A 13,095-nucleotide genomic window follows, 5' to 3' on the forward strand; every position below is an offset into this window, starting at 1 on the left:
GAAATCACACGGATTGGCACATAAAGCAACCGAATGCATTTGAAAATAAATGCATTGAGAGGCGGTTAAGAAAAATATCAGAAGAAAGGTAATGTCGGTCAGTTAAAAGTGCCCGTGGAGATAAACCCATTTAAGAGCGCATGAGGACACAATTTCGCAAAAAATGCACACGATTTTGAATTACCTACGAAACACACAAGGACAAGTGTACTTTGCACAAATAACACTGCAAAAACAGGTTGCATGGTGATGAAAACCGGGTTTACTGAAAACAAGTCAGCGCAGGGATTCTCTGTACAAAATCGAACTCACGGACTACCAAAAACACACTCTGGCAAAAGGAACTGTGTGCGTATGCACAAGCAGGCAGGGCAACTGTGCGTGTATCACAGACCCCAGAAAATAGGAAGCACAAAACACCTAACAAAACAGCATGTATTAAACACACATCAGCAAATAAACCAGGCAGAAGAAATCCGGTAAGTAACAAATACACAGAACTAAAAAACAGAACAAGGGCAACTGTGGGTACATCACAGAGAAAAACTCACGGAAGGAGCCGCAGACAGAGCAGTGTGTATAAAAGAGGAATCAGCAAAAATCCAAAAACCGGATCAGGGACTGTGTCCACTATCATGAGCTAACAAAAAAACAGAACGTTGGGCATTGTGCTTGTAGCACAAAGAACATGCCATGCACAGTCGGTGTGTGTGTGTGTGTGTGTGTGTGTATATAAACCTGCATCTCAACACTGTAGCAACACAGAGTATGAACTCTCAGAGCCACAAAGGGAAAGAGAGGAGTTACAGGTAGAGTACAACTTCCAGAGTTAAACTAATCACTAGGAGAATCCCACTGCACGTCCTGCAACAATTCACTGCAGAGTTTGCGGAGTGAGGACCCAGGAGAGGCGCGGAGGTGATAAGACTGGGGAGTTCAGAGAGTAGAGGTGCAGAGGAGGACCAAAGGGTGAGAGAGGGGAGAGTTGCAGAGTAACACCTGCAAACTGAGGCGTGAGAAGTGTGGAGGGAAACGGGCAGAAAGAGACGCGAGGGGTGAAGACAAAGACCCACGGGAGGAGAGGTGCACGAGGACTGGCACTGAGAATTAGTGCTCACTGAGGGTCTCTTACTGACCAAGTGACCCTGAAGACTGTTCACTAGGGGGTACTAAGAGCAGGTACTGACAGAGTGAGCATTAAAGACTGTTCACTGAGGGGTACTGAAGGCAGGTACTGACAGTGAGCTTTGACAACTGTGTTCGGAGGGGTACTTAGGACCAGTACTGGCAGAGTGGCCATTTAAAACTATTCAGGACAGGTACTGACAGTGACTTTGAAAACTGTTCGAGGGGTACCGAGGACAGGTACTGCCCAAGTGAGCCCCGATGTCGGTGTTCACTGAGGACAGGTACTGGGTGAATGAGCAATGCAAGTTACTATTTTTGTTGGTTCTGGTTTTTAAAGAGGTGTACTTGAAGCCTCGGTGGTATTTAAACACAAGGCTCTATTGGGCATCCGTGTACATAGTTCTGCGAGTATGGCTACCATTACGGTCTGACCTGGGCCTTTCGTCAAGATAGTTTGCAGGACTGACTGTTGTGATCGTGTTTCCCGATAGTCAATGAGAAGAACATAGAAGGGTTCGGCAGTAGAGTGTGTGCCTCAAGCCTGGATGACAGGGGGAGAGAGTGATGGTAGAAAAAGGGAGGGGGTGGCATTTTTCAATTCTCGCCTAGGGCGGAAAGACACCTAGAAACGGCCCTGCTTGGAATAATTTCTGCCCTCTTGCTTCTGAGCCAAGCTTGAGCAGAAGAAGGCAAGCACAAAAGTCATCCTGTCACAGGGCGGTGGGACCACCTCCCAGACAGGATTTAGTGTACTGGAACTGGGTGGATGCACTTCCAAAGTGCCTGAAAGTGTGCACAAGGTGCACAATTGGTGTCCCTGTGCATAGTCTAGTACAAACCAGTCCTGGGAGGCTGTGGCTCCTACACTGGCACAAAACTTGACAAAGGACATGGGAGTAGCCTCCTAACTGTCAGAACCCTCCCATGGGAGGGTCCCTTGAATCGGTCCAACCCTCTCCAGTGGGTACAAAAGGGCTTACCAGGTTGTAGGTCCCTAGGTTCAACGTGGACAAGATTCTGAACAAGAAACCACTGACCTTGGACCATATGGACACACTGGACTGCGACTGGGCACGACTTAGCCTACTTCGATCCAAAGCATTGTCTCTGCCAGTGCACCGTACAGGCTCCCTGCAGGACCTGTGGCGCATCAAGGACAACTGAAGTATCTCCCTTGGGGTAAAGGAGTCACTCCCCTGCAGGCATCGTAATACAACTGACCGGTCTGCTGATCCTGAGCAGCCGCAGACTCCGAAGGCTCCAGCAACACAAGAGGTGGGTTCCTATGTCCCTTGAGGTCAAGCTGCCCTCTCACCAAGTTGGAGGCTAGTATCCCTCGTGGGGACCGCATAACCTTAACCCCTGTGGACTGTGTACTTTTGCAAGTGCATATGCTTGTTGGTGTTTCTAAACTTCGTGCATTGGGCTGCCGATAGCCCCAACCTCTGCACACATTTCGTACAAAGGACTTCAGCCTCCTTGCACTCTGTGCCCTGCAAGCTGTTGCTTTCTAAAACTACTAGAGGTCCCCTTGAGACTTCTGTACCCTCCACCTGTTGGTCTATTTCAGGGACAACACTGCTTTTCTTGGGTTCCGCTCGTTGCTCCAGGCCTGCCCCGACTGTTTGCTGTTGTGAGTCCCCTGGTCCTTGCTAGACCAGACCACAACTTTTATTGACCTATGTGGGTTGCCGCTGCCATGGCTTGTTGGTGCTCCCGCCGGACACGACCAATCAGCACTCTACATCCTTCATGGGACAGCTCATATCTGGCTCCTGGTCCCTGCAGCTGTAGAGTCACTGTCTCCTTCACACCTGACGTACCAGACATCAGTGGGTATTCATCTACTGAGCCCCTGGTCACTCCGGAGTGACCAAGACTACGTTCCTTCCGCTTTCAGGTTGCTTCCATCAAGAATCCACTGGTGGGTTCCACCAGACACTTCTTTCCACCAGTGGCATTTCTTTGAAGACTCCCATTGAGAATGATGGCGGTTTCCAACGTCACTTCAGCCCTATGTACCCGGCTTCCCTGGGATAGGTAACTCGGATACTTCAATATCCAAGGGTGGGGTGGCTCTCCAACCTATGTTCCAAAGGGTTGCCTTGTATTCCACTGGGAAGGGGCCTTAAACTGTAAAACTGCAACCATGACTCCCATTGAATTGCATGTAGCACTTGGTTGTGTTCTCACACTGCACCCATCCTCCGTGGGGTCCCTACTTACTCACCCTGTGTGATTCCTTGGGGTCCCAGCGATTTTACACTCTAGACTCTGTCTGGACTTGTGGTTCTTATACCACTATTTTAGTATATGGTTTGGTCTCCCCCGGCAGCCCACTATGTATTGGTGCTACTTACGATTGTTTGCTACAGTATTGTGCGCTTTGTGTTTATCTGCGTGTAGCAGATACGACTGGGTTTTTAAGGTGTTATAATAAATATATATTCTTATAGCTACTGTGTGGTTCTCTTTTCATTAACCAATACAATAAGGTTGCATTCTGGTAAAACAAGCTGCTTAACATTCCTTCAAGACTAAGCCTGAAGGCTGCGCTCCACAACTACCACTTGGATAGCTTTCTAAGGTTATTGTTGACCTCCTAAATCACCATAAGGGTTTGGAATGGTGCAAGGAGCCCACTTTAATTAGTGGACATTACATACGAGGCCAACTTCAGTGGCACAAGTCCTGCAGGCCCACTGGTAGCATTTAATTTACAGGCCCTGTATACATGTAGTACCACTTTAGCAGACCTTCCATTCTTAATAGTGGTTATTTGTTTAGACCACTTCGCACTTTATTAAGTTGGGATTTAAAAGTAGTATATTAAATTCTTTCATCTTCTCTACCCAATTTAATTGTTATTCCCATTCACGTATTCACACACTTTACTTCACATTTAGAGCACTGCTTTCAGTTAACTTCGGATAGATCATTCGAATTTAAATCACTGGGTCTCACATGTAGGTCTAGGCTTTTACATCTGCCAGTCCGCTGTGGGTATACTACTCTACCTTCATGGTGTGAAGGATCCCAGATGAAGGGCGGATTCGAGTGGTGACTGATGGGAATCTTTTCACAAAGAAGGGATACCCTATGCGTGACTTTATCAGCACACATTATGAGTTTAGCTTCTCATTCACCTCTACATAGTAATTAGCTTTGTTTGCTCATTAGTGGACTTCTTGCTACTCTTTGTTGGTTTGACCTCCTAAATCACCATAAGGGTTGTTTGGAATGGTGCAAGGAGCCCACTTTAATTAGTGGACATTATATACGGAGAAGTGTGGCTCACTGGTTAGAGCAGGCAGACCCTGAAGCAGAGGTCAGACCCGGGACCAGGGTTCAATTCCAGACGCGGCAGGGTCTTGAGCTCAAATGTCCATGGACTCGATAATTCTCGCTTCGGTGCCTGACCTAAGCATGGGTTCACACTCTGCAACTATGGGCATTAAGCTTGCTTAATCTCCACAACGGCCCCCCGTGGCGGGATGCCTGGCTTTCACCTTGGGGATGCCCTGTAGGGGCTCTCACAGGGAAAAGCTAGGACGGGTTCCCAAGGCAAGCGCGGGGATACCCCTTCGGGGGGGGGTCGATTCTGGCGCTATATAAGAAACATAATAAATAAAAATAAATAAATACGAGGCCAACTTCAGTGGCACAAGTCCTACAGGCCCACTGGTAGCATTTAATTTACAGGCCCTGTATACATGTAGTACCACTATAGCAGGGGCTTACAAGTAAATTAAATGTGCCAATTTGGTGCAAGCCAATTTTACCACCTAGAGGAGAGAGCACATGCACTTCACACAGCTTATCAGTGGTAAAATACCAAGGCCAACAAAAACCATATCACCAAAAACAGAGGAGTATGGAAAAAAGTTGGGGTAAGACCACCCTAAGGTGTTATGTTTAACAGGAGGCCATGCAGAAAAGGCAGGTTTCCCACATGGTAAAAAGACAACTAAGGTGGTGAACATGCAAGCAACCTGTAGGAGTCTGTGGTCTATGGAAAGCTGATCTAAGTGAACCAATGTACTCTATATATTAATTTCAGAACATATTCGTATACATTAAATAAAATACTAACTACTCAATGGATATCAACATCAGTACAGTTGCAGGCATGAGATGAGCCAAATGGAAAGTCACTATATTTTTCCATAAACACAGAAGCAAGCCAATGTGACAGCCGTACTGACTGTGGATGCAAACAAAGCTTTATATTCTAGCTAACGTGCGAGTGAACACTAACCGGTCGTGGTGGAACAGCATGTCGGTAATGTCCTTGAAGAGGTCAGGCTGCTTAGGAGAGAAGTAGCCACTTTTGATCTGATCCATGGCCTGCTTCAGTTCTGGGAGTTTATCGTAGTACTCCTGTGCATTGTACCTAAAAGGCAAAAAAAAAAAAAAGTCTCAAAGGAAACCTTTCAGGACCAAATGCAGGAAGTTTGAAGCCTGGTGGTTCAGTAAGATTGGCAATATAGAAAGCACTTCTTGCAACGTTATATCATCCACCAGAAGCTAGCCATCACCCAGCAATCCAAAGCGAAACGTTCTAGTGTCCATTATGGAATGTGGTCTTCCGTAACAACCACAGAACCAATATACGTTGGCCTTGCTGTGGCCGAATAAAGTAGGAAGTGTTTAGTCTCAAGCAGAATCTTAATACATAAAATACAGAAGTCATATTTTAAGGCTAACTAAAATCTCAGTTTTATAATGTATTTAAAAAAATGTCCATAAATAGCTGGTCAGGTTGAACACAGAAGTGTACCCTTTCTTGTCGAGTTCTGCCACATCTTCTACCCGCATTCCGAAAATGAATAAATTCTCTTCTCCTGCTTCCTCAGCCATCTCCACGTTAGCTCCATCCATGGTGCCTATGGTCAGAGCCCCGTTAAGCATGAATTTCATGTTGCCAGTGCCAGATGCTTCAGTGCCTGCTGTAGAAATCTGTTGGGACAGGTCTGTGGCAGGGATCACTGCAAACAATATTCAACATAATCACCATGAGTTAAGGCACTTTGTTCAAGGTTTAGTTTCACTTCGGTTTACACTACACTCATTCCAACTTCACTGGTTAAATCATTTTAATAATTTTTCTAGATTAGACTGTGCAAACAAATGCAGAAGTAATCGAAAACACAAGATGTTATACTACACAGAAACGGAGCACAGAATGGTCATTAAAATTATTACACAAATAGGAACTGCTATTCGGTCATCATTAAAAAAGTTTTTTTTTTTTTTTTAACATGCACACTTACGGCCTGAATAAACACCGATGGCTGCAAAATTAGCAGACACATTTATGGCATTCCCAAATGCTCAGGTGATTAGTATTGGTAAACAAAAAATAAAGCATTCACCAGAGTTGGGTATAGTATTTGCAACAATCAGATTGCAAAACTTCATCATAAAGTTCTGAAACCAAAGTACAATCCTAAACTGTAATAAACCTTTGTATAATAGATTGTCATCTATGTAATTCAACAGAGAGGTCTCAAGACCAACCACGGATTCAAAGGTTAAAGAAATCCAGCACTATTTGAATGATCTGCCTTTAGAAACACAGTATATGCTAAATTTCTAAGAGTAGTCTGATTGGATAGAGGGGAATCAGGGTTTCACTGTGAATTTTTTTCTTAAGAAGGAACCTTAGCAGCAAGGATAATTCTCTATTGTGGAGAACATGCCAACAGCCTAGAGCCATATTTCCCAGAGAGGTTAAATTTTAATAGAAAAACTTCAAGGCATATGTGTACTAAATATCTATCAAAGAAGACCCCACAGAACAATGTGGAAGAACCATCATACAACACTCCATAACTGGCATAGAAGAAAGACTGCTTAACATTTAACTTAATACTTACAATACTGCTCACTACAAGGCGCTATTCAAAGCTTTACTGATTGCTTGGATCACAGACCCTGATGAAACATTAAAATGTCATTTAAAGCAACAGCCTTCCAGTACATCCCACCACAACTTCCTTTATGGGAAGGGTGTCCGGCAAGTAAATCCCGGTGTTACTCTCCCAGCTTCCATAGTGATAAGATTGCCAGCAACAGTCTTTGAAATTTCCTTTTGGCTTTAATATTTGCATAAATCCTTAGTGAAGGATTTTCTGAACATTGCATCAGAAACTATTTATGGAGTCATTAAAATGTCAAACACCTTTTTTGCTTTTATGTTAGTCGTTCCAAAATAATTAGTTTCCTTTCATCTCAGGATATGGACAGTTATTCCACCGCCAATGAAATTCATAATAAATGCAGACAACCAGCTGACACTTGTTCCATGTAGATGGAGAAGTGTGGCTCACTGGTTAGAGCAGGCAGACCCTGAAGCAGAGGTCAGACCGGGACCAGGGTTCAATTCCCGACGCGGCAGGGTCTTGAGCTCAAATGTCCATGGACTCGATAATTCTCGCTTCGGTGCCTGACCTAATCATGGGTTCACGCTCTGCAACTCTGGGCATTAAGCTTGCTTAATCTCCACAACGGCCCCCGCGGCGGGATGCCTGGCTTTCACCTTGGGGATGCCCTGTAGGGGCTATCTCACAGGGAAAAGCCAGGACGGGTTCCCAAGGCAAGCGCGGAGATACCCCTTCGGGGGTCGATTCTGGCGCTATATAAGAAACATAATAATAATAATAATAGATGTACGGTTTGACTTTCTATGGCCAAACCTGCATCTCCGAATCTCCCATGGGTTCAGACTCAATTTAAATATCTTTAATTTCAATCACTGGGTCCAGGTTGTAAATATTTTCATCTGTTTAAGAAATCCCCATGTAGTCTTGTCACCAATGATTAGGCATCTCAAAGAAAGATCTGCAGGCTGGTAAAGTGCTGTAGGTCTTTTGTTAGTATGCAGTTCTGAACAGAGTGGTCTTCTCAGTATCCAGGGACCCGACTGCCTTTGGAGAAATTATATACCAGGTACGAAACCACAAAGTGTCCGATATTCAACATTTATAAGGTACTAACAAGCACACAAGCCAGACTACAATGGCCCTATGGAAACTTGGGACAAAGCATCAGGCAGACAAATCTCTGAATCAATAGCATGTAATTTGGTGAAATATTACGAAAATGGCTTATTGTAAATTGTAAATGCAAGTACAGAATGAAGAAATGCCTAACAAAATAATGCTCAGCTGGTATAGGACCCTGAGTAAGCCAAGTAACATGTTCCTTGAAGCGGACAAACATTGTTGGAGGCATAACCCTCGCATGTGCCTATTCAGCGGAGACCCCAGTCTCCATACTTACCGGCCCCCGCATTCTGCTGTTGCCAAAGGTGGGAAATAATGTCAGCCAACAAAACCTGGTATCCTTAGTGGTCGTTGTTGGCCGCAGTTTATTAATAACCAAAGACATATTAATAACACAAACTGGTTTCAAGCAATCTTCCATTTACGAACATTACTCATCAATCATAATTATAAATCATAATTGGCATATTACACATTATGACACCCTCTTGTGATAGCGGGTGTCAGTCTCTTTGTGCCCTCCTTAGTTCGAAAATGGGGCTTGTACCCAAACCAGTTTGTTGCCAGTCTATTGGTGCTCCAGTGGTTGGTTGACCACGCCCTTTGCGTGTTGCGGAGGGGAGCTTTCCAGTCGGGAGTTAGGTCCCCAGCTCGCTACCAAATTGCGCCCTGCCGTCCGGCCCGCGAGTGCCGTCTCCTCCTGTTACTCCCCTCCTTTATGCCGCCACGTCACCCTGCCGTGCGGCATTCAAAAGTGAGTGGCCATCCTCTTACACACCGCCCGCCGGTGTGTTTTCTTAGCCAACCAGTGTAGGATTTCCGCTAACACCCTTTCCCTTATCCAGCACTGCGACTTTTGCTGTTCCTTAGGTGTGGGTGGGTGGGCTTCAGTTGTTGCTGTTGTCGCGCCGTTCTCCCAGCTCCTCGAATGCGATGTGCTTCTGCTGGGAGGGCGGCGTCGCTTAAATCCTCTTGAGCCCTCCATGCAGGTCTCAGGTGAGTCCCCCTGATTGGGGGGTTCAAACAAAGCCAGGTTGACCATTGGGCGCCCTTTGGGGGCGCTCAGGTCAACAGGTCACTTCCGGTCGGGTGGCTGGTGCGCACCCCGCTTCCGCTGGTTCCTGTGCGCGTCGAAGCGCCCAGAACCAGTTTACCCCCGCTGGTGGCACCACGAGGGTTATGGCGCCGGCCTTCGAGCCTCCCCAACCCTTCGGGCGGGTGCGGCGGCCTCTGCAAATATGGGCTGATTTGATGGAACTGGTAAATACAATCTACTGACTGGTGAAACATCCAGAGTTGTATCACAGGGGTGATGGGTCTCCCTATAACAGAAGTCTCAGGGGTAATTGTGACTGGGACCCAACAGAATGGATGTATAACAAACAATTACAGGATGCTGATTTCCAATGTGCTGATAGCAGCCAAACAGGAGATAGCAATGAGATGGAATGGGGTTTCTCCACCTTCCATGCAAGCTTGGTTACAGATATTATAGTCAATCATGGCAATGGAGATGCTTACGTTGGCGTTAAACAAGATTGGTGGAGGGGCAAAGGGGAACAAATATTTATAGACCAAGAAGACTAAACCCCCTACTCACGATATGACTATACAAAACAAGACTGTCAATGGTCTCTACAGCTAGTATGGGCGAAGAAAAGGAGAATCTGTGTTTACCTATGAAGTGTGTACAACAAAAAGAAAATGAATCCCAATGCTTACGTTGGACCACGGAAAGGAGAAGCACATTTTGCACAGTTTAGAAATGGGATCTTGAGTACCTGCAAACATATCCACTCCCTCGCCTACCTTTAAACACCAATTATACTGAAACTCCTCATTTTTATCAAAAATGGGGAATGAGAGGCAAGGCTAAAAGGCCCTGAGCAGTGGCGAGTCCTACAGGGGTACCCAAGAAACGTTCCTAAAGGACTGCATTAGTGGCATGTTCTCCAACCTATGGAATGGGAGGGGTTTGGACAGAGCCTTCATGCAATCACAGACACCTGATCACTGTAAACAGCAGCCATCTGGGCCTAGATATAGCAACAAATTGTGCATTATTGCTGATAGGCTTACACTTCAATAAAACGTCTTGTGAAATAAAACATAATTTGTTTAATTACACTCAAGTTACATGGCCATTGCATTGGATGTAAACATTACTCACATCACATCTATAAGACCTCCCAATATATGGGTATTCAAAACAAGGTCGGATTAGCAACCAAATGCAGTTGGTTTTTATAAGAAAGGTTTAGTCGAGTATGCCTATGGAATTTAAGCACATCCAGACATGCATCTTCGTACAATACCTTCATCTGAACATGTCGCTCTGGAGATTTTATGCAGCCTTTTTATCCATAGAGGAGATATGCAAATGGGGTATAACATTTGCAAAAACAATCCATATCCTTTACCACGTGTGAAATCACAGCAGATGTTTTACACCTCTAATCACTCTACTTCAACTCTAGCATACAGAGTTGAAGCGTGCGATTCGGGTAGGTACTTTGTCACAATGTGCTCTATCTCTGCCTTTCACGCCTTCCAGGACTCTTCTAAAGCTTCTAAATATTGGTATTTCGCAGTTCATAGCCCTGATCACTTCAGATCAATTTTGGAAACGTTCTTCAGTTCCTTCGTGAAAGATCTTTTACTTCCAAATGGCTGCCTTCTATAGCACAGCCTCTCCATACCCACTACACAATGCAAACGTATGTGAATCTTGCTCACGTTCTCCCACTTTGCTACCATCAAGTAAAGCACATTAATCATGGCCCATGCATTAGCCATGGGTTCATATTTTTGTCAAGACCCACTATTTTAGATCCTAGCTTTACCAGATTGATGCAGCTTCCTTTTGGATCACCGCCAAGCACGCTTGTTCCAATGCTGTAAACATACTTGCCAGAAAGATTTAACATTCCTGTGCAGCCCTGCTATCACTTGCTTATTGAACCATGAGTGCAATACATTAGCTTCCCCACCCTCTTAAAATGTTATCCACAACACTGCTCCACCCCCAACCTTCCCCTCAAATTAGGTCTCGTCAATCTGTTGGGCCGCATGTCCCCTTCTCTAAGTGTTGTTTCGTATTAACTCCTTTACATGCTCGTTTACTGCCCACTTCACTTGAAACACTTACTATCTTCACTGAAAAGCAGACACTAACATGAGCCTGGGGAAATAGTAGTTTAAAGGTCTAGAGACGGTCTGGCATGTTACATGTGGGTTTAGAATACACCCTTAAATTCAATCTCAGGTAGGGTTATTGGAGTGGATGCTTTCCTGCTTTGGTCTTACTAGAACCGGTTTTAAAGTGCTGATTATTCTCTTCGCTGGAATGGTACAGCTGATCTTAAAGTACCAAATTACTGTACTTTCTTTTGATTGCAGTTTAATGGCAGAATTCTATTTCCAAGCACAACTTTAAAGTCCTTGGCTCAAACAGAAGCTTTAGCCATACTCTTCCCGATCACTTCTAAGATGATTGAACAGCAATCACACTCAGACCACCTCACACCCTCCCTACATTTAAACATTCTACTTAAAAAAAAAATAATGCGACAACCATCCAATTTGTATGCAAATTACCCCCACAGCCTTTCTTCCTTGTGCTTCCATGCTTTTCAGCTTCTTACTTTACACCAACACCAGTTACATAGGTCACGTTGCATTGTGGACAACACCATTTAAGGGCATTGCCTGGCCAGAAGGACCAGTGCAAGCCCTTCCTTGAACGCGGTCAGAACACAGCCCTCATCACAGTACACTAGAGAATGCACCATCTCGATAGGGATTCATTGGGACCTTAAATGCAGTTCTTGAAACTACTTTGATAAATTGCTGCATTGAGACGAACGCGACACCAATAGTTCACATTTCACCTTTTTCCGCCAGAGATACCCTGTAGTTCTCCAAGTAGATGACCTTTAACTTGCTGCCCACAACTGGATCCTTATTCACCACCTCGCCCACAGCAGTAATGAGTCTGATGATCATCTTGGCCATGTGGTACCCTGGGGCAGCCTGCAAGATATAACACCATCATTTTGGTATTTTATTTTTACTACAGCAGAAGACGAGCCACCGAACATCTTGGATGCATTTTTCCAATGACAAACCACTGGTACCCCACATTTATACAGAAGATCTTAACTAGGTTCTAAACATAAACATTGCGGTTTTTTTGCTCCTTACCAGGTGGATCTTTGCTCCTATTGTGCGACATATGAAAGTAGACAGTGTTTTATTTTTATTTAGGTTATTTGTTATACGGTGGTCTAATACAGACCAAAGTTGTGCAAATGGACAAACATTCTGTATAGTATATTTTTATACAGTGTGTTTGTACATGAACACAAAATGAACCCACACAGTAAAGCATAATAAATGACCAGGGTTGCACGAGAGCGCATTACACATAAGGAAATAATGAAGCATGACAAAGCATATCCTCCCTTTTTCTTCAAGGACTTGATAAGATAATTGAATTCAACTAGCATTTCCAGCTAGACACTAGGAAGCATTTCAGCATAGAGCTTATATTTTGTGCTGAAGAGTAGTATCCCTCAAATGTTCTCCAAAATCCAGTCAGTCCCTCTGCATCTACAGGTTGAGATTGATGGGGAGCAGCGTCACAAACCTGTGTAACCAAAAAGGAGGATCCTAGTTTCTCCATCTATAAAGATTTATGGTATTCCTCTGTGTTTGGAAATGTTCTATCAACCACCTACTGAGTCTGCAGAATTTCATTCACCCATCTCAACCCAACAGGTCCTTCACCTTCCCAACATCCCCACCCCTGGCCAGTCGATGGCCCACACAGCTCCAAATAGCAGATGGAGAACTGGCTGCCAGCTAATCTGCCAATCCCAAACAAGTCCACTCTACCTGAATAGATGAACTAACAGCTATGTTTAGAGTATAGAAACCGCAGTGATCAGCAAGTTAAGCC

The 13,095-nt window shown here is 44.7% G+C and overlaps 1 protein-coding gene across 1 annotated transcript in view; it reads right to left on the reverse strand.

The window, feature by feature from the left end:
* The window catches only part of PYGL (glycogen phosphorylase L), a 128,540-nt gene that overhangs the window by 17,547 nt on the left and 97,898 nt on the right, over positions 1-13,095 (reverse strand). The window contains exons 16-18 of the mRNA XM_086937312.1: positions 12,026-12,167; positions 5,909-6,116; positions 5,387-5,521 (exon numbers count right to left, since the gene is read on the reverse strand). Coding sequence (XP_086793438.1) covers positions 5,387-5,521; positions 5,909-6,116; positions 12,026-12,167 — 485 coding nt within the window. The remainder of the gene's footprint in view (positions 1-5,386; positions 5,522-5,908; positions 6,117-12,025; positions 12,168-13,095) is intronic.

The sequence above is a fragment of the Lissotriton vulgaris genome, chromosome 9 (assembly GCF_964263255.1).
Source record: "Lissotriton vulgaris chromosome 9, aLisVul1.2, whole genome shotgun sequence".
Lineage (NCBI taxonomy): Eukaryota > Metazoa > Chordata > Amphibia > Caudata > Salamandridae > Lissotriton > Lissotriton vulgaris.